The 21,698-nt window shown below is 37.7% G+C and overlaps 1 protein-coding gene across 2 annotated transcripts in view; it reads right to left on the bottom strand.

Annotated features, from left to right (window-relative positions):
• The window catches only part of LOC127507224 (FYVE, RhoGEF and PH domain-containing protein 6-like), a 31,194-nt gene extending 10,332 nt beyond the window's left edge, over positions 1-20,862 (bottom strand). The window contains exons 1-14 of one of the 2 annotated variants that reach the window (XM_051884192.1): positions 20,782-20,862; positions 19,544-19,685; positions 15,698-17,861; positions 11,674-11,773; positions 10,537-10,598; positions 10,142-10,172; positions 7,998-8,149; positions 6,390-6,546; positions 6,120-6,207; positions 3,583-3,633; positions 2,694-2,752; positions 2,534-2,605; positions 2,379-2,447; positions 1,924-2,007 (exon numbers count right to left, since the gene is read on the bottom strand). In XM_051884192.1, the coding sequence (XP_051740152.1) occupies positions 1,924-2,007; positions 2,379-2,447; positions 2,534-2,605; positions 2,694-2,752; positions 3,583-3,633; positions 6,120-6,207; positions 6,390-6,546; positions 7,998-8,149; positions 10,142-10,172; positions 10,537-10,598; positions 11,674-11,773; positions 15,698-17,861; positions 19,544-19,556 (3,102 nt within the window). In that variant the 5' untranslated portion in view covers positions 19,557-19,685; positions 20,782-20,862. Of the gene's footprint in view, positions 1-1,923; positions 2,008-2,378; positions 2,448-2,533; positions 2,606-2,693; positions 2,753-3,582; positions 3,634-6,119; positions 6,208-6,389; positions 6,547-7,997; positions 8,150-10,141; positions 10,173-10,536; positions 10,599-11,673; positions 11,774-15,697; positions 17,862-19,543; positions 20,326-20,781 lie in introns of those variants that run through there. The other variant, XR_007928287.1, reaches the window with a different exon arrangement.
• Positions 20,863-21,698: the final 836 nt, after the last annotated feature.

Genomic DNA, 21,698 nt, shown 5'->3' with positions numbered 1-21,698 from the left:
ATTTCATTTTACACATGGGGTACTTTTTTATCCCTGTGTGCACCAAACCCATCTTAAGCGTTTGCTGCCAAAAAGCTCTTTTTGTGTGTTTGTTTCATCTGACCATAGAACCGGTCCCGTTTGAAGTTCCAGTCGTGTCAGATACTTTTCAAACGTTCTTGGTCACTGAGCACATAACCAAGCTTCTGCAATGGCCATCCCAGTCTCCTGACCTGAACCCTATAGAAATCTGAAGACAAGAAGCACCAACATGGATCTGGGAATCTGAAGGATCTGTAGAGATTCTGAATGATCTCTGATCTCTTGTCAGGTGTTCTCCAAACGTTTCCCCCCCACTTTTCAATTCTTTTACTTCAATGAAGGTTAGATTTTTGCACATTTTTTTAATAAAATATCAAAAGGACAAACAGATTTATTTATGCAGATTTATTTTTTAAACACATTTACTAAGGGGGCAAATAATTCTGACCAGCACTGTAGATAGGTAGATAGATAGGCCCTATTCTTAATAACTAGATTTATACTGAAGATTTTATAATATGCCTCTCCATGATATGGGACTTTTTATCTTACTCAAATAAAATGCTACTGTTTTCACATTTTCAATACTGTCCAGTGACAATTTGGAAAGTAAATGCGACGGAAGCCTATACTATTTTAGTACTAATGAATGCAACTTTAATTACACAGAATGGGTCTTTCCATTCCATTGCTCTACTTTTCTACTGAAGTAAAGGCGCAAGGCAGACTTTGACCACTGCGCTCGCATCTCACATCCATCATTTTGCAGCGTCGTGTTCTAAAAACGCGGCGCTTAAGTTAAAATAAGTTCAACTTCTTAAAAAAGCCGTCTAAAGACCTGCGTCTCACGATTTTAACCACAAAAACACGTTCTGTGTGACTGGTCCAAAGATAAACAGTGCATTCTTACTTCAGTGTTGCCTCGTACATTCAGGTTATCAGCAAGCCAAAGAGGGCAAGGTTTCAAATGAACAATGCATATGCATTTTAAACACTTGCTCCGTCCACGTTCTTGAATCAATTTTAACTGCTCATCAGATGACCCATTTTAGTATGCGCAGGCGGCCAAATGATACTTTAAAATCAATCAGAGCTATAGAAATGTATATATTAATATTTACAAGTATTTTACTAACATTAATGACACAGACAACAGCAAGAATATTAGGCTGCTGTCACTTTAAGAAGGAAAGCACAGACCGAATAACTGACACACATCCGGTTTCTTTCTGAACTGTTCACTTGTGACATAACCGAGAGAATACTTGCTGAGACAGGTATTTTGACATCATTTTGTGTGTGTCCGTTCAAGCGCAAGTAAACGCAAAAGAGGAATTAATTTGAGCGCTGTCTGACTGTCTCTCTCTCTCTCTCTCTGCGTGCGCGCGTTTCAGGGGTGTGAGGCTGTGCGCACAGATAACCCGATTTTCACCTCTTCTTCCGCTTTTAAAATCATCTGAATGTATTAATTGGCGAGACAAAACACGTCCAAATGATAAACTAAATTTAGCAGTTAATCCGTGAATCACATGCATGCCGAACCGTTGGATCTTATCCGTACGGATCACGGATTAACTGCGATCCGTTGCACACCTAATAATTAAAGAACACCCTTATCATCATGATTGCTATCTTACCAGAGATGGAGAAAAATCCTACTCCATTAAGTAAACGTGTCCCTGTGAACCGGTCCTCAAAAATGTTGGTACTCAAAAGCGCTTCTCTCCATGTTTTCTGGTGCGCAGCGTTTATTTTTACCACGCATGCGTACCACTTATGTGCACCCCTGTTTATTACTATAGTAAGTGCATGAAACTTCAGTAACTACGTCACCTTAAAATAAAGCGTTACCTAATAAATGACTTTCATTTTACTATGATAAGTTCAGAATAAATATCTTACCTTCATCTCAGCCAATGACAGTATGTGGTTCAGTTTGAAATTGCCCGATGCTACTGGCGTGGTACAAAGAAGACTATTGTTTAACTGTTCAAATAAAAAAAGAATATGTTTTTATAGAGCAAGAAAAACTAACAAAGATATTTGAGGGTTGTTATAAGTGTATATATAAGTGTACCTGTGCAAAAGTTCACATAAAATCAACATAGAAAAAACACAAGTTGGTTCGATTTTCTTTTCTGTATTCTAAGGTTTGTTTTCTGTGAATGTGCGAGACTTCTGATTTATTAGCCACTATAGGAAAATAACAAAAAGAATATCCAAGTGTTTGCGATACAAACTAGCGTTTATAATTAAGACAATACATTAAAATAATAATGTAAGAAATACCAGTTTTTATTATCAAGCAGCATAACAAGCTGTTTTTTTTTTAGCTGTAAAAAACAACTGTCACTTACTAAGAAGAACATTCGAGGCTGCATCCCTTTCCTGGAGAGCTTCATCAAGATCCCTTCCTTTAACAAAACCTAAAGAAACATACAAACATTGATATTACAAAAACATTTGCTGTAGTTAATAGTTCAACAAGAGTGAACTGTTATTTTTAACCTACCCTTCCTGGTTGGACAAGCACGTGATTCCCAATTAAGCGGCACTGAACCTCATAGAGCTTTTGGGAGTTATCCTGTTTAAAAACAAAACTTTGCATTTCTCAAGACTTACCAAAAAAAGTTACAGTTCTTTTAGAAAGTAAAACATTGATTCTGAATTACCTCTTGTCTTACGAATTCATTTGCATGATTAGCCACCTCCTTTACTATCACTAGGGCAGCTGTAAAGATTTATAAAGATGTAATTTTTTCATATTATAGAAGATTCAGATCAAGTTTTTATTGTACTGCATGTATTTAGATGATTTAAAGGTGTGCCTCATAATTAGGGGTGTAACGGTACATGTATTCATTCCAAGCGGTCACAGTTCGGTGCATACAGTCAGACGACAAATACAGTCAGTCACAGGCGATCCACACTCCAATCCAACACAGTAATGCAACGCTGTTTGTTAACAACAGGAAAAAGCGCATTAGAAGAAAAACAGAGGATCTATGCATAGATATGTTTACGTGTAATCTCACAACCAGTGTTTCAACCGCAGAAAGACATCAATAAAACAGCTTGAGAATAATATCTCCCGTAGCATTACATTTACCTCAGGCAAGTCATTTAGTGTCCACAGCATGTTAGTTCACTAGAGAAATTAACTCTAGAGGGGAGCGTTTCACTAAATATATGCACTATATTAGCTTATATATTCATTATATTTGGTCTCTGTTGTTAATTGTAACCTTTAATTTTATAGTAATATGTAAGAAAGGGCTCCCTGTATATAGTTTACTGCATTAGCTGAGATAGATTTTTTTTTTATCTTTAAGAAAATGTTAAATAAAAAAAATAAAAATAAAAAGGAGACAATTTGTTCAATAAACCACTTAATAAAAAAAGAAGAAAAAAGAAGCAATTTTACGATTAGTTTTCTCCCCCTGCTGTACCAAACCCATACCGAACCGTGACTTCACTACCGAGGTACGTACCGAACCGCCATGTTTGTGTACCGTTACACCCCTACTGATAATGAAAGATTTCGATAGCATTTATTTTCACCTTCTGCATCTCTGTAGTCTGGGGATTCATCATCTAAATTGTTCAAATAATCTGAGGAAAAAATAAATATTTAAATATATATATATGAGAGAAATTAAAAAATATTTAAAATGCATACAATTTATGTATATATATATATATATATATATATATATAAAAAAAAAAATTTGTTTTTTAATAATAAACAATTAGAAGTTGCCATTTAGCCATGTCACTAGCTCATTTTTAGCCAATTTCCATTCTAAGCTCAGTGGCCATTATCCTGCTTGCATCTGATCCAAAAGGCTGACTGTTATCCATGACGCTGCCTTTAGTTTCAAACCATTTAATAGAAGTCGACTGTAATGTAAATCTAATAATCTACAATAATCCTTAGTTAGAAAAAAAACCTTATGTAATCAGTGCATTAACATTAATAAATACATTTTTCACATTTTTGTACCATTAAGCTTGTACAGCTTACACAAAACATGCAGGAACATGTGGTCTATGGCACACAAATCAGATTTATGCTTTGTAAATCTGATTATGTGTTTGCTGTAGTAAAATAAAAGCATTAACGCCAACATATCTGACATACAAAAATGTTCTGAAAATATGTCCTTGTGTTTAGATATTTGGATCTTTCAACTGGTCATCTGAAAGTGTGTGTGTGTGTGTGTGTGTGTGTGTCCTTGTTTGTGTTGTTTAAGTCAAGCATCACTGTTACTCTTGTTCTTACTTAGGAAATCTGCGTTTATACCCAGTCACAAAAATCACTAAACCAGATTCGATTTTGATTTACATTTCAATTTTAATTCCAATTCGATTTGACTGAATTCTAATTCATTTTGGTATACATTTCAGTTATAATATCCATTTTGCTTGCTTATGAAGGAAATTCTCTGTCTGCTAATAGTGTAAATTATTCAGGGCAGTGTTTCAGACTCAAACTGGTACCTCAAGTATTCATTAAAAGAACCAATTAATAAAAGTTATCTGTTGTGGGAATCACAGGCTACACTGGTTGCTCTGTATATTTTTGATAAGCAACACCCTGGCAATTGCACTTCAATGTGCTAAAAAAAAAAAACCACTTTAAAAACTGCATAGCAATGAGCTAACCCCTCTTGGAACGGTGCATAAAAACACCCTGGCAACCACCCAAAACTGCACTGCAATGTGCTTAAACACTCATATCACCTTAGATTCAGCATGACAACCGCCCAACACCCTAGCAACCACACCACAATGTGCTAAAAACCACTCAGTACACCTTAGGAACTGCATAGCAACACCCTGGCAACCACCTACAATACTCTAGCAACTGCAATGAGCTATACCCTCTTGGAACACCACATTAACACACCCTGGCAACCACCCAACACCCTAGTAACTGCACTGCAATGTGCTTAAACACTCATATCACCATGGATACTGCATGAAAACCATCAAACACTCAAGCAACCACACCAATGAGCTAAACCCTCTTGGAACACCACATAAAAACCCTGGCAACCACCAAAAACCCTAGTACAGTAACTGCACTGCAATGTGCTTAAGCACTCATATCACCTCAGATACAGCATGAAAACCACCCAACACCCAAGCAACCACACCACAATGTGCTAAAAACCACTCAGTACACCTTAGCAACTGCATAGCAACACCCTGGCAACCACCTACAATACTCTAGCAACTGCAATGAGCTCAAAAACCCTTGGAACATCACATAAAAACTGTGGCAACCCTCCAAAACCCCACAATGTGCTAAAAACCACTCAGTACACCTTAGCAATTGCATAGCAACACCCTGGCAAACACCTACAATACTCTAGCAACTGCAATAAGCTAAACCATCTTGGAACCCCACATTAAAACACCCTGGCAACCACCCAAAACCCTAGTAACTGCACTGCAATGTGCTTAAACACTCATATCACAATGGATACTGCATGACAACCACCCAACACCCTAGCAATCACACCACAATGTGCTAAAAACCACTCAGTACACCTTAGCAACTGCATAGCAACACCCTGGCAACAACCTACAATACTCTAGCAATTGCAGTGAGCTAAAACCCTTTGGAGCACCACATAAAAACACTGTGGCAACCACCCCAAACCCTAATAATTGCAATGTGTTTGAACACTCATATCACCTTAGATACATCAAGACAACCACCCAACACCCTAGCAATCACACCACAATGTGCAAAAAACCATTCAGTACACCTTAGCAACTGCATAGCAACACCCTGGCAACAACCTACAATACTCTAGCAATTGCAATGAGCTAAAACCTCTTGGGACACCACATAAAAACACCCTGGCAACCCCCCAAAACCACACAATGTGCTAAAAACCACTCAGTAAACCTTAGCAACCACATAGCAACACCCTGGAAACCACCCACAATATCCTAGCAACTGCACTGCCACAGTCAAAACACCTTAGCAGCTGCATAGCAACACCCTAGCATTGTGGCAGTGATTTTTTGTATGGGAAAGCACTCCTATTTCCTTCATAAAATCTTTTTAAAGTGTAAAAACTCACCAGTTAGGAGAAGTTGATATTGTGGAATCCTCTGGATAGGTTTAAGCATGTAATGTTTCACTGCAAGGTTAGCGCAGCATGGATTGCTCTGTATCATTGAGATAGAAAAACAGATGATGGCCTGAAGGGAATTTTTGTCAGTAGTTTTTAAGAATGTAAAAAAAAAAAAAAAAAAAAAACACCCAAGAGACTACGTCACTACAAAATCTGTCAACAAGAGTATTGTGGTATGAATTAAACTGAAAAAACAGGTCAGAGTGGTTCTATTACCTCAAACTCTCTGACAGCTTTGGCAAATGCTGGGTTTTTCCGGCAATGCTCTTCAAGAAGTGCCACATTCTTGTCGAACTCACGAATATAAGTGGAGTACATTTTAAGATAAGGTCCTTTCTTCACAAATATATCCGCTACACCGCAATGCTTGTTCCTGTTTGAACAAGGAAACTTCTATAAATAGACTAGTTCACATAAAAATACTATCTAGCATCATTTACTCATGTTTACTCATATTTTTCCAAATGTGGTCTCATTTTTTTTTTATCCCTTCTGTTAAATTTATTTAAAGTACATTAAAATGAAATTCATAAATACAAAGACTTGAAAACACGTTCTATGATGAGCACTGTAACGTAGGACGATTCCAAGGGCCCTGATCAGAGAAGTGGCCCAGAAGGGACCACATCCTTCCCATTTCTAAGAACTTGACTTTGTTTTAAACATTTTTTTCCTTTTATATGCCACTGTTATATGTCATTGACCCATTTATCTGATTTCTTTTGCTAGCCTAGCTATAACAAACATGACGTGGTTTTCTACAGTTTCTACAGTAACATTTTCTATGAAATCATGGCAGACCTACAAATTCACTGTAGCTATGGTAAGGCTGACTTCTCATTGTTTAAAGGATTAGTTCACCTGAAAATGAAAATTATCCCATGATTTACTCACCCTCAAGCCATCCTAGGTGTATATGACTTTCTTCTTTCAGTCAAACACAATCAGAGATATATTTAAAAATATTCTGGCTCTTCCAAACTTTATAATGGGAGTGAATAACAGATTTTGAAGCCAAAAAAGGACATCCTTCAATCATAAAAGTAATCCACATGGCCCCAGCGGTTAATAAAGGCCTTCTGAAGTGAATCGATGCATTTTTATAGGAAAAATATCCATACTTATAATTATAAACTACAATCACCTGCTTCTGTACGCAAGTCGATTCTGGCGGAAGAGTGAACTTTGACCCGACGCATGACGTATTGACAAACGCGGAGGCGCAGAGGATAGAGCAAAACAAAACACCGGTCATGAATTAGAAGTCTAAAACAAGAATTTTTAAAGAGAAATGTCAGAGGAGCTTGAGTTTGTTGCACAGCCCTATTTGTTTGAACCACGAGAGGCGCCTTCTCTCACCTAAGCTTACACTACTCCTACATCCTACGTCATATGCTGGAACTCGACTCTCTCGTGAACGCGCGGACTGATGTTACCGGAAGATAGTGATTATAGTCTATAAAGTTATAAATATAGATATTTTTCTTACAAAAACACATCACTTTGCTTCAGAAGGCCTTTATTAACCCACTGGAGCAGTATGGATTACTTTCATGATGGATGGATGTGCTTTTATGAGCTTCAAAATCTCGACTTAAAATCTCGACTACTATTCACTCCCATTATAAAGCTTGAAGAGCCAGAATATTTTTTAATATAACTCTGATTGTGTTTGACTGAAAGAAGAAAGTCATATACACCTAAGGTGGCTTGAGGGTGAGTAAATTATGGGATCATTTTCATTTTTGGGTGAACTAACCCTTTAAATATAAATAAGAAGGCATGCAGGATTGTTGCTTGTTGATGTTGGTGCAGTTACATTACCAGTGAGCAACCCGTTCTTCCAGCTCTTTCAACAGGTTGCAATTTAGCTCGTACAGCTGAGGCAAAGAGCACAAGATCTGCTTCACGACTCGCTCATCGATTACGGCTTTTCCCGCCTGACATGAGGCCTTCAGTACCGCTTCACGAAAATCCTGTAAGGTTTAGGGAAGTGAGAATAAACTATAGAAAAGTAAATCATTACTTAAGGAGTCACTATAATGACATTTTACCATCAGTAACAACAGAAGCACTGATAATGGCCAAAGTCACCGTAAAAACACCATGATAGGTGTTCAAAAGACTTGTTCAGAATATTCCAAGTTTTCCGAGGCCTTGATCTTTGATCAAAACAAAATTTAAATAGTTGTTTGCTGAAAGTCCTACAAATCATATGGACTAGTTTTATGATACTTTTATAATGCTTTAGTTCATTTTGGAGCTTGACAGACCCAGTTTCCACTTAGTTTTAATATATACGGCCAGAATATTCTTCACAAATTGACCTTTTGTGTTCCACACCAGAAGAATTCATCAAATTCATACAGGTTCAGAACGACATGAGGGTGAGCTCTTTGTTTATGGAAACAATGCCTAAACTTGGTTTATTTACTCAGTACACAGATTTGAGTGGAAATGGCCCTGAAAAACTAAAGCCATAAACTATTAATAGTTCATGACTTTTTCAAATTTTCACAACTATTCTGTTTAAAGGGTTAGTTCACCCAAAAAAATGAAAATTATCACATGATTTACTCACCCTCAAGCCATCCTAGGTATATATGACTACCTTCTTTCAGACGAACACAATCGGAGATATATTTAAAAATATCCATGCTCTTCCAAGCTTTATAATGGGAGTGAAGCCACATTTTGAAGCCAAAAAAGTGCATCCATCCATCATAAAAATAATCCATACAGCTCCAGGGGTTAATAAAGGCCTTCTGAAGAGAAGCAATGGGTTTTTGTAAGAAAAATATCCATATTTAAAACTTTATTAACTATAATAACTAGCTTCTGGCAGATGGCCGTACGCATCGATTTGTGGCGGAAGAGTAACCCCTGACCCGACGCATGACGTAATGACGAATGCGAAAGCGCAGAGGACAGATCAAAACAACACACCAGTCATGAATTACAAGTCTAAAACGAGAATTTGTCAGAGGATTTTGTTATAAAAGAAGAGGAGCCCGAGTTTGTTGCCCAGCCCTATTTGTTTGAACCACAAGAGGCGTCTAAGCTTACAATACTCCTACATCTACGTCATACATCGCATCAGGGGGTTACTCATTTGGCGCAAGTCAACTTGCGCAGTATGCGTACGGTCGTCTGCCAGAAGCTAGTTTGAATTTATAAAGTTTTAAATATGGTTATTTTTCTTACAAAAACCCATCGCTTCACTTCAGAAGGCCTTTATTAACCCCCTGGAGCCGTATGGATTATTTTTATGATGGATGAATGAATTTTTTTGGGCTTCAAAATCTGGCCCCCTTTCACTATCATTATAAAGCTTGGAAGAGCATGGATATTTTTAAATATTTCTCAGATTGTATTCATCTGAAAGAAGATAGTCATATACACCTAGGATGGCTTGAGGGTGAGTACATCATGGAATAATTTTTAATTTTTGATTTTTGGGTGAACTATCACTTTAACTCCTGGAGGATGACATCCTTGAGTGCCCTGAAGTTTGATGGGTAGTGTTACTCAACTCCCCCACAGGTGCCCAACAGTGTTAACGTCAGGTGAAATACTTGAACGATTTTCACCTTGGGAGAATGTATAGAGTCAATGTCATGAAAAGTGCCCAACAATGCAGGGAATGAGAAGGTAGCATCTTCTGTTTCAAGATTTTGTAATATATCACACAATGGTGTGAAGCTACTGAATTGCCATTTGATTAAAAAAATTCCAACAAAACACTGATGCAGTGAATCTAACAGACTCCCAACACAGAATGCAAGTGTGATTTCAATAATAAAGTAAGATGCAGATGAAGCAAAAAAAAAGCAGATTTAGAAAAGAACCCATGTGACTGATTAACTCACATCTCATGAAACGGGTGAAAAAGCAGAGCTTTTATGTAATGTTTCCTACCTAATGTGACTGCACCTAAATCAGTTCAACATGTTATAGTAAACACTTACTACATGAAGGAGCTTCAGTACTTGCACAAATCTGTAAATAAATAAGGAGAAAAAGTATAATTAAGAGAAATAATACATTTATTAAAAGAGGAATAATTTATGCAAACATGAAGATCCAAAACATGACTTTATTCAGCGGAACACAAAAATAGATTTTGATGAAACTCTTTTCCAGACAGTAACATCCACATATCACAAAACTTGACACATGTGGTATGAACAAAAGGGCTGGATGGAAAAGAGCTGTGTGAAGATTCTTCAAAATTATACTCCTATGTTCCACAGTAAAAATCATGTCATACATGTTATGAATGACATTGTGGTGAGTAAATAATACAGATTTTTCCTTTTTTAATGTTCCTTTTAGAAGGTCTGACTGGATAAAACAGACTTACATTTTCTCAGAAGACAAGATCTCATTTACAATGTGCTCAACATTGGTCTTCTTCGTTTCAGTCTAGAAAAAAATTCAAATATAAATATTTAGCTCTAGTTAATTAAGCAAACTATATAGAAAGTATTTATTGCATATGCTGTTCTGTAATATTTCTATGAATATATAACATTTATCTTTTAGGAACAATACAGTGTTATAAAGTGTTATAAGATTTCATTACATTTAGGGTGCTTTCACACTTGAGTCCTCTTTAAAAGAAACAAACTCATTTCCCCCTAGCGTTTTGAGCGCTGTTGAGCAGATTCTTTAACACCTCTGATTGGCCATTGTGTTCACGCGCTCAACAGATACACACAGGAGCGTTTGAAAGCATGCGTCTATCAGCGGTTCCCTAATATATCTGCTGAAAGATGGATCTGCTGATAGATGCCTGCTTTCAAATGCTCCCGTGTGTATTTGTGTAAGCGCTTGATGAAGATGTCAAAGATGTCTATTTACAACATGTTTTTGAAGCGTTGATCATTGTAGCCAAATCACAGACATATCTGTTGAGTGCGTGAACACAATGGCCAATCAGAGGGAAATGCTGCTCAAAATGCTAGGGGAAATGCTGGTATCATCACATTTTTAAAATTTCGGTACTTTTGACAACCCTAATTGAACATACATTATTTTAAGCATTACATGCAGTAGTTTAATAATATAATGAAATATCTTGTGGGTTTAACACAAAAATATAAACAAGGCATTCACACAGTTGTGTCTCTCTCACAGAATTTGGAAGCGGTTGGAATGACAACAGACAAGTGTTTGTTGTGAATGAATAATTTGTAGAGATCTGCCAGCAGAAGCAACCATCTGATGACCAAAATAAATCAGAATTTACAAATGGAAAAACCATGTGATCCTGGAGCGATTTCACAATGTACATTTTTAGTGAATCGTAGCATTAGCTGAGAGCGAACCACAGTCGGACACCTTCCGAGATGGTCTCGGTTGGGTTCGCTTTAAAAGGGTCCCAGATCATTTGAAATGTTCACATATGGGCCCAAACCGTGCTGAGACCCCTGAAAAGGACCAATTGTGAAAACACCCTAAATATTTCTTAATATCCTTTAATATGTGAATACAGTACCTGTTTTTCTTTATTGATGGTGTTATTCTTCTCTTCTGAGCTACGTTCATCTTCTTCCGAATGCATCTCCTCCAATTCTTGCACTTCTTCCAACACATTTCTGAAAAGAAATCAAAATGCCTTCCAGATTTTAAAAGCATACGAGTGGAACAGAAGGGGTGTCTCATCCCAAAAACACCAAATTTCTGTTCTTCCTGCATAGCTACAGAAGCAGAAGAGTCATTAGTAATGTCTCAGAATCTGTACTATGAATGAGATGTCAGTCAAATGTAAAATGACTCAGGAACACCCGTTTAGAATGCTGGTAACCATTCTTTAAATTCCATGTCAACTGGGTGTGTCACATAAACAAACTAAACTTCTTCACTTTGTATCGACCTAATGTTTTGTTGGTGCTATTAGCCAGGAAGTATCTAATTATTGCAGTGAAAACAAGAAAACAGTCCTAAATGAAATTATAATGCATGTAAAATGCATTTCCTGTGAAATCTGTTTGTTTTTAATATTGTTGATGTGTGTTATCTAAGTTAATTACAGTGCATCCGGAAAGTATTCACAGCGCTTCACATTTTCCTCATTTTGTTATGTTACAGCCTTATTCCAAAATGGATTCAATTCATTATTTTCCTCAAAATTCTACAAACAATACCCCATAATGATAACATGAAAAAGGTTTGTTTAAAATCTTTGCAAATGTATTAAAAAAAAATAAATAAATCACCTGTACATAAATATTCACAGCCATTTCCATGACACTCAAAATAAAATTGAGCTCAGGTGCATCCTGTTTCCACTGATCATCCTTGAGATGTTTCTACAACTTGAATAGAATTTACCTGTGATAAATTCAGTTGATTGGACATGATTTGGAAAGGCACACACTTGTCTATATACAGTCCCACAGTTAACAGTGCATGTCAGAGCACAAACCGAGCCATGAAGTCAAAGGAATTGTCTGTAGACCTCCGAGACAGGATTGTATCGAGGCACAGATCTGGGGAAGGGTACAGAAAAATTTATGCAGCATTGAAGGTCCCAATGAGCCCACTGGCCTCCATCATCCGTAAATGGAAGAAGTTTGGAACCACCAGGGCAGGCGAAGACTCTAAAGGTATACCTTAACTGAAGATATACCTTTTCTAGGCGTGTTCCCCGAACTATTTACCTTAGAATCAACCTTTCTTAAAGTGTGACGTTACCAAGTGTTGTCCATGGCGGTGGTGCTGAATTGGTTGATATCGATGGCTCGAGAATCGATAATTCCCTCTACGCAGGGCTGCTTCACTGTGTTATGTGAGAAAGCGGTGGTCTTTATAAAAGAACAACTCCAGAAGTAGAAATTGCATTTATCAGGACTCATGGGATCTTATAAAAATAATCCAAATTGCAAACTAAATCTATATCTATATTCTGAGAGCTCTATATTCTAGCTGAGCCCCCCTAATTGAACACTGGGTGTATTACAACTTCAGAATTACATTGAATAGACTATCAGTAGTGATAAGGTATAGCTAAGAGTGGTCCAGACCAACCTTAAAAACGAATGACTTACAGAAGGTATACTTAACTAAGAGCATTTCGGGAAACACGTATTAACCTTTAAGGTACAGCTTAAGGTATATTTAAGAACAACGTAGAGTTAAGAAGGTCTCGGGAAATCCAGCCCAGGACTCTTCCTAGAGCGGGCCGCCCGGCCAAACTGAGCGATCGGGGGAGAAGGGCCTTAGTCAGGAAGGTGACCAAGAACCCAATGGTCACTCTGACAGAGCTCCAGCACTTCTCTGTGGAGAGAGGAGAACCTTCCAGAAGAACAACCATCTCTGCAGCACTCCACCAATCAGGCTTGTATGGTAGAATGGCCAGACGGAAGTCACTCCTCAGTAAAAGGCACAGGACAGCCCGCCTGGAGTTTGCCAAAAGGCACCTGAAGGACTCTTAGACCATGAGAAACAAAATTCTCTGGTCTGATGAAACAAAGATTGAACACTTTGGCCTGAATAGCAAGCGTCATGTCTGGAGGAAACCAGGCACCGCTCATCACCTGGCCAATACCATCCCTACAGTGAAGCATGGTGGTGGCAGCATCATGCTGTGGGGATGTTTTTCAGCGGCAGGAACTGGGAGACTAGTCAGGATCGAGGGAAAAATGAATGCAGCAATGTACAGAGACATCCTTGATGAAAACCTGCTCTGGACCTCAGACTGGAGCGACGGTTCATCTTCAACAGGACAACGACCCTAAGCACACAGCCAAGATAACAAAGGAGTGGCTATGGGACAACTCCGTAAATGTCCTTGAGTGGCCCAGCCAGAGCCCAGACTTGAACCCGATTGAACTGATTGAATTGATCTCTGGAGAGATCTAAAAATGGCTGTGCACAACGCTCCCCATCCAACCTGATGGAGCTTGAGAGGTCCTGCAAAGAAGAATGGGAGAAACTGCCCAAAAATAGGTGTGCTAAGCTTGTAGCATCATACTTTTTAAAAGACTTGAGGCTGTACTTGAGGCTGTAATTGGTGCCAAAGATGCTTTAACAAAGCATTTTAATAAATTCACAAAGATTTCAAACAAACTTCTTTCACGTTGTCATTATGTATTGTTTGTAGAATTTTAAGGAAAATAATGAATTTAATCCATTTTGGAATAAGGCTGTAACATAACAAAATGTGGAAAAAGTGAAGTGCTGAGAATACTTTCCGGACACATCTAAAAACATTCATAAATTTTTAAGTGTCCAAATACCTTTTAGGGCCAATGTATATTTTAAACCAAGACTGGGTTTTTTTTATTATTATTATTGGTATTGATTTATTTTATCAAGGATTTTTAGCCTTCACTAAAAACTTTGCTTTTCCAGTTAAATATGACAGTTATTTTCAATTAGTTTGACGTTCTATTAATTTCAACTTAAATTCAAATTTGAATTGAAATTCTTCATTTTGCAAATCAAATTCCGTTATTCATTTTGCTACTTCAAGTTAAATTCAGGAATGAAATTTACTCATCTCAACTATTCAACTTTCTCATTAATTATTCATGTCAAAATTAAGTTATCTATATTATATTTAAAACATACAGCAGGGGTTCTCAACCATGGCCCTTGAGGTCCACTTTCCTGCTTTAGTCTTAACCTTGATTAAACTCATCTGTCTATAAGTTTCTAGTTATTTTGAAGACCTTTATTAACTTAAAGCGAAACTCTGCAGGAAAGTGGTTCTCGAGTTGAGAAGACCTGATGTACAGTATGCCTTCATTTAAGCATTACAACATTGACTTAAAGGGATAGTTCACTCAAAAATAAAAATTATCCCATGATTTACTTACCCTCAAGCCATCCTAGGTGTATATGACTTTCTTCTTTCAGACGAACACAATCAGAGTTATATTAAAAAAATATCCTGGCTCTTCCAAGCTTGATAATGGTAGTGAAGGTGGCGTGAGATTTGGAAGCCCAAAAAAGTGCATCCATTCATCATTAAAGTAATCCATAGAGCTCCAGGGGGTTAATAAAGACCTTCTGAAGCAAATCAATGGGTTTTTGTAAGAAAAATATCCATAATAAAAACTATAATAACTACCTTTCGGCAGACAGTCTATGCAAATTGACTTACGCCAAAAGAGTAACTTCTGACGCAATGTATAATGTAGGATGTAGGAGTAGCGTAAGCTTAGATGCCTCTTGCGGTTCAGACGAATAGGGATGGGCAACAAACTCAAGCTCCTCTTCTCTCATATCAAAATCCTTCAACATTTCTCTTTAAAAATTCTCATTTTAGACTTCTAATTTGAAACGGGTGTTTTGTTTGCTCTATACTCTGCGCTTCCGTGTGGATTCACTTATTTGGGCTTCAAAATCTCACACCCCCTTTTCTCCCATTATAAAGCTTGAAAGCCGGGATATTTTTTTTAATACAACTACGATTGTTTTCATCTGAAAGAAGATAGTCATATGCACCTAGGATAGCTTGGCCATTTATAATATGAAAATAGTTATTGGTTTATCTGTATTGCCTAAAATTTTACCTTTTAAGAAACTGCTGCTTTTTGGTGTCTGCACAGTGTTCAGGGAGCACATCTGGAATTTCATAAATACCATCATCTTCATACATGGTTGACTGATTTTGGTTATCATTGGCATCCTGTGCCTTTGCAGTGCTAAAAGGAGGCAGGTTTTCATATTCTGGAATATCTTCATATTCATGTATAGATTCACCAGCATTCTCTAGATGTTTTGCAAGATCTTCATCTACACTCTGCTCAACTCCTAGTATATTCCCACCGAGGTGACCACTGTGCAGTGACGCCAGTTTATGAGAGCAGATTTCATTCTGGCTTTCCTCTGTATCCACTGACTGCTCATTCATAACTGGAGTGAGGTCAAGGGAGTGCCCACTCTTGACAGATAACTTAGGAACCTTTTTGACAGGGTCAAGGTCCATGATCCTTAGAAAGGAGGTCTTCTTGAGGCCATCAGGTTTACGTATATCTGCTGAGGAGAAGGACTTTGATTTAGGGTTGAGAGTCAAGCCGGTCTTCTTGTTTGGCACATCACTTGCTTGGTTCTGATTGACAATTTGTCCTTCAAATGCAAGAGGGGGATGTCCTTCAGGATTTGTTGCGTCAATGTGGCCATTTCTCAGTGGACTTTTGAATGCCAGAGTCTTTTTAGGAAGTCTATCTGCTGAAGGTTCTGTAGACCCAATGTTATCGTGCCTACGGCCATCAGGTCTTCTTGAGGTCTTCTTGAGGCCATCAGGTTTACGTATATCTGCTGAGGAGAAGGACTTTGATTTAGGGTTGAGAGTCAAGCTTGTCTTTTTGTTTGGCACATCACTTGCTTGGTTCTGATTGGCAATTTGTCCTTCATATGCGAGAAGGGGATGTCCTTCAGGATTTTTTACGTCAATGTGACCATCATTTCTCAGTGGACTTTTGAATGACAGAGTCTTTTTAGGAAGTCTATCTGCTGAAGGTTCTGTAGACCCAATGTTATCGTGCCTACGGGCATCAGGTTGAGGTTTCTGGGATGACTTCTTCAGATGGGTATTGCTTGATACCTCAGGAGATACATTCAGATTTTGTACTTTCTTCTCAGTCCCCTGTACACCAACTTGCTTTTTATTTTGCTGCAGCTTAGGGATCCTCTGTTGTGGGACAGGTGCTGGGGTGCCCTGGCTCTTACACTGGGTACCTTCAAAGCTCCTTATGGCCTGAGGATCTTTGTTCTCTCTAGAATGTCTTACAGCATTGATGTTCATCTCATTAGGACTTTCTCTCCATAATGGATCTGGATTGTTTACATCAACAGGTAAAACAGTAAACTCTGTCTTGGTAAGGCCCGCTGACTCCTGATTGATAACGTTGGGTTGTGCCATCTTTTTTTTGCGTGGTAAGGCTACTGGTGGTGCTTTCTTAAGAGGCTTAGTAGGGGATGGACTACACTGCACACTACTTGCAGTTTGCTGACATTTTATAGACTCTGGTGTTTGACCACTATCAACAGATGAATTAACACTAGAGACAAGGTTCTTTTGGTGTTTCCTGGTCGCTTGCATCTCAGAACCACTCTGATGTTCCTTCAAAGGCTCCTTGTTCTGGATCTGGGATGTTCTCTGAGGTTTTTCAGTTGGATGGAAATGATTATTATTGGACGAGGTGTGTCCAGAGATGCACTTTGACAAAGTAGGTGTCACCAAATGCTTTTCTTCCTCTGGTGTTCTCGGCGGAGATTTGGATGAACTCTTTTTGGGACTTTTGGCATTTCCTGGTTTACATGGATCAAGGCTGTTCCCATGTTGATTAACATTTTGGTTGTTTTCCTTTGGTGAGCAATCAGCACAATTTCGGTCATTGCATACACAAATTGGAATTATGTAATCCCACTCCGGCTTGTTATTCCCAGTGTGCATTCCATTTCTGAAATTTAGAACACCAACGTTCTTTGTGATGTCAGACTTTTGTTGTAAAATAGGCTGATGGCCCTCCTCGGATGTGAGATGTTTTGAATCGAAAGGAGGGGGAGGTTTGAAAAGGCATGGTTTTGGTGCTACATCAGGCTTAACTTTACTTTTAACAGCTGGTGAGGTATGTTGGTAAACACACAACTTGGAAGCAGGTGGACGTTCTGTTTGCACTGGTGCTGGGAGAACCTTTGGTTTTGGAGCCAAAGGTGGTTTCTGATCACCCGCTGAGAAAAAAAAAAAAAGCACATGGAGACATAAAAACAAGAAAAGAACACACTGGTTGAAACACAGTTAGTTTGCTAGTTTGCGAAAACCAAATTTTGTCCCTAAAACCCGGGATACACTGCGCGATTTTAGCAATCCTATAAGATCATTACAAAACACACTGTGCGACATGGATCTATTAAACTTGGGTACGACATGCATGTAGACTGTACGATGACACCTACTGACTCGTAGGCTACGATCTATAGAAGAATATCATCAGCATGCGCTAGTGGTAAACAAAAAGACAATGTTGAATCACACTTTGGCAGTTGTAGTTTTTATGTATGCTGAAAAAAAAAAAAAGGAAGCGGTAAAAGAAGACGGTGAAAAGAGCTTGAGGTAAGCAGTTTTAAGTTTTAGCGCCATGTCTCGTTGATTTCATGTCGCATTTTTATTGGCTGGTCACTGGTCAGTAGACGTAGGTCGTAGCAGCAAACACACTGTGCATTGATCATGCTGAATTTCTGACAATGTCAGAAAATTATCATAGGCTATCTTTGGTCGCAAGACCGGGAAAACTGCCGTCTTTGAACCTCTCTCACTATACGATATAGGACCACCGATTAAGAGCCACAATCACAGAAATCACCACGATTGTTTCACGATGGCAATCTTTCGTCTGGGACAGCCAAAAATTGTGCAGTGTATCCTGGGCTTAAGACACATTTTGCTGTTTGTGTAATTGTACTTTTTAAATATCCTACCATCATAATAATAAAAAAAATATTTTTTCTGAATTATAATCTAATAAAAGACTTAACATGTTTCACAATGTACTTTCTCAGAAAGATGATTTTTATCCAGGAGAATAATCATGACAAGAACCACAAAAACAAACTACAAAAATACAGCAGACGGCAGTGCAAAACAATAGAAAATTCATGTTGTTTTTTTTTTCTTTTTTGCCTGAAACATAATGTAACATTTTCAGAACTTTCTATTAGTAGTATTATATATAAATATTTAACTTTTAAAAATAGGGAAAAGTCATTAAGTGTCATTGTTGTTATTATTATTATTATTATTATTATTATTATTATTGTTGATGTATTTTTTGAAACATGAAACATTAGGCTTGGGGTCTGTCAGAACCTAAAACATAAAGGATAGGGATAGATTATAAAAACTATTTTAACAACCTTTAAGGTGCTGTCATTGTCAGTTACTACATTCATAACTACATTGAAGGAATGTACTGTAGGCTACATGGAAAGTCCCTAGCTGTAATGGAATTCAGCAAGATTTATATAGCATATTCCACTATTTAACTCTGTTAAATTAACAAACAAAAGACACATTTAATATACAAGGACTAGCTGTCAGACTATTTAATCCAGTGAATAGTTCAATTCACTTCAATTCAGTTCAAGGTAGGTGCTTGAACTCAAACAAACCACTTATAGAGAAAACTCATTTGTTACAGAAATATTTTGACACCTTATCCGTGTGACAACTAGTCAGTTTCTTTTTGCTTTTGCCTTCAAAAAGTCAGTTTAACCAAGCATAAAATAAACGAAACTTTCCAGTGGTGACTTTAATTGATACAACTTGAATTAAAAAGTTAACATCAGCTTACTGTAGCCTATTAATAAAATGGTTGTAGTTGTGACTTAGTATGAATAAATAAATAAACTCTCACCTGCACGCTTCATCGTCCCACAATATTCACTTATTCATGAGACATCCGTGACCACGAGCAAATCCTTTGTCCGTTTGTGTTTCCCGGTAGTCTACCTGTTTTCTAGAAACTCAACGACACCATCTAAGGCGACGTTTCCAGTCTAGTTTAATGAGGAAAGAGTGTGATCAAATTCCTTCAGAGGCTCAGAGAGAGGGCGGGTTACATATACCCGTGCCTTTGTATAGCATGTAACTAGTAGAGTCATTCCAGTTTTAATAATCAACTCCATTGTGTGCGCGCCTGGCTGTGTTGATCCGAGTTAATGGAGTTCATGGTAAAGTTACAGTTAATACAAAGGAAATTATATAGAAATTAAACTCCTTTACATCATCTATTTCTGTGCTGACTGTATCCATATCGGTAAAACAAAATAAATCGGTTCCTCACAAACCTAAAGACGATTTTCAATCATCAAAAGGCATTACATTTCGGTCCTTAAATTATCAAAATCCAAATGTAGTACTAGTAGTATGAGTAGCTAGGCTAAATGTGAGAAACTATTTAGCGCGTTTCAAATCTATGGTATAACATTTCATGTTGTTCTATCTCCTTGTTTAAAATTTCGCACCCAAATCCACCAAGGTAAACACGCCATTGATTTTAGTCATGGGTCAATCGAACGAATCTTCAATATGACTCGGGAACGAGTTGACTCAGAGAGTGATTCGTTCATTTTGTATTGACCTAGGTACAGGAAACAAATGATTAGGCTCGTTTGAGATGCAGACGCCGCACAGTTCTGTCTTCTCGTAGTGGATCAGACACCTACGAGATCAAAGGCTGATATCGCGGGATTCACACTTGTGCGCTGCTGTGTTGCTGATAAACTGGATGTATTTTAAGTACTTTCTTTTATATAAAAATAAATATATTGATCAAGACACCCAAATAACTTATTTATTTTCATACGAAAGACATGTTTATCAATCATTTTTACTTTAATTACAGTTGTTCTATATATATATAAGACGTGTTTATCAATAATTTTTACTTACAGATGTTTTTTATATATATTATAAATATGACAACAATCACATAACCCAGAGATCGCACTGTCAGAGAGTTTGGGAATATTCACACATTTATACACATAAAAACATGATATTAGAGTTTTAAAATCAAACATTTTAATCGATGCATCACGGCTGTTACAGGATTAGTTCACTTTGAAATGAAAATTAGCCCAATTTACTCACCCTCAAGCCATCCTAGGTGTATTTGACTTTCTTGTTTCTGACGAAAACAATCGGAGAAATATTAATAAATATCCTGACGCATCCGAGCTTTATAATGGCAGTGATAGGGTTCAATGAGTAAGCTGAACAAGTGCTTCCATCCACATCCATCCATCCATCATAATGTAGCCTACTCCACGTCTCCGGAGTGTTAAAGGCCTTCTGAAGCTAAGCGATGCGTTTGTGTAAAAAAAAAAAAAACCCATTTAAACAAGTTATGAAGTCGAATATCGAGCTTCCGTCAGAACGCCTTCCGTATTCAACATACGCAGAAAGTGTAAACCTCTTGCAGTTCACAAAGCATGCGCCTTCCCTATTAATTGACGCAACGCCAGTTTACACTTTTTTCGTGTATACGGAAGGCGGTCTGGCGGAAGCTTGATATTTGACTTCATAACTTGTTTAAATATGGATATTTTACACAAACGCATCGCTTCGCTTCAGAATTCCTTTATTAACACTTCGAGCTGTGTGGAGTACACGTTTATGATGGATGGATGTGGATGGAAGCACTTTGTTCAGTACTTATTAAACCCTATCACTGCCATTATAAAGCTCGGATGCGTCAGGACATTTATTAATGTTTCTCCGATTGCCTTCGTCAGAAACAAGAAAGTCATATACACCTAGGATGGCTTGAGGGTGAGTAAAGGTTGGGCTAATTTTCATTTCAAAGTAGTTCTTTAAACCAATGAGCATTAAAGGGGACCTATTATGCCCCCTTTTACAAGATGTAAAATATGTCTCTGATGTCCCCAGAGTGTGTATGTGAAGTTTTAGCTCAAAATACCCCACAGATAATTTTTTTTATAGCATGTTAAAATTGCCACTTTTTGGGGTTGAGCAAAAACGCGCCGTGTGCCCTTTAAATGCAAATG

This window comes from Ctenopharyngodon idella, chromosome 24, assembly GCF_019924925.1.
Source record: "Ctenopharyngodon idella isolate HZGC_01 chromosome 24, HZGC01, whole genome shotgun sequence".
Lineage (NCBI taxonomy): Eukaryota > Metazoa > Chordata > Actinopteri > Cypriniformes > Xenocyprididae > Ctenopharyngodon > Ctenopharyngodon idella.
Note: the sequence above shows the minus strand (reverse complement) of the source record. Positions and strands in the feature narration are given on the sequence as shown.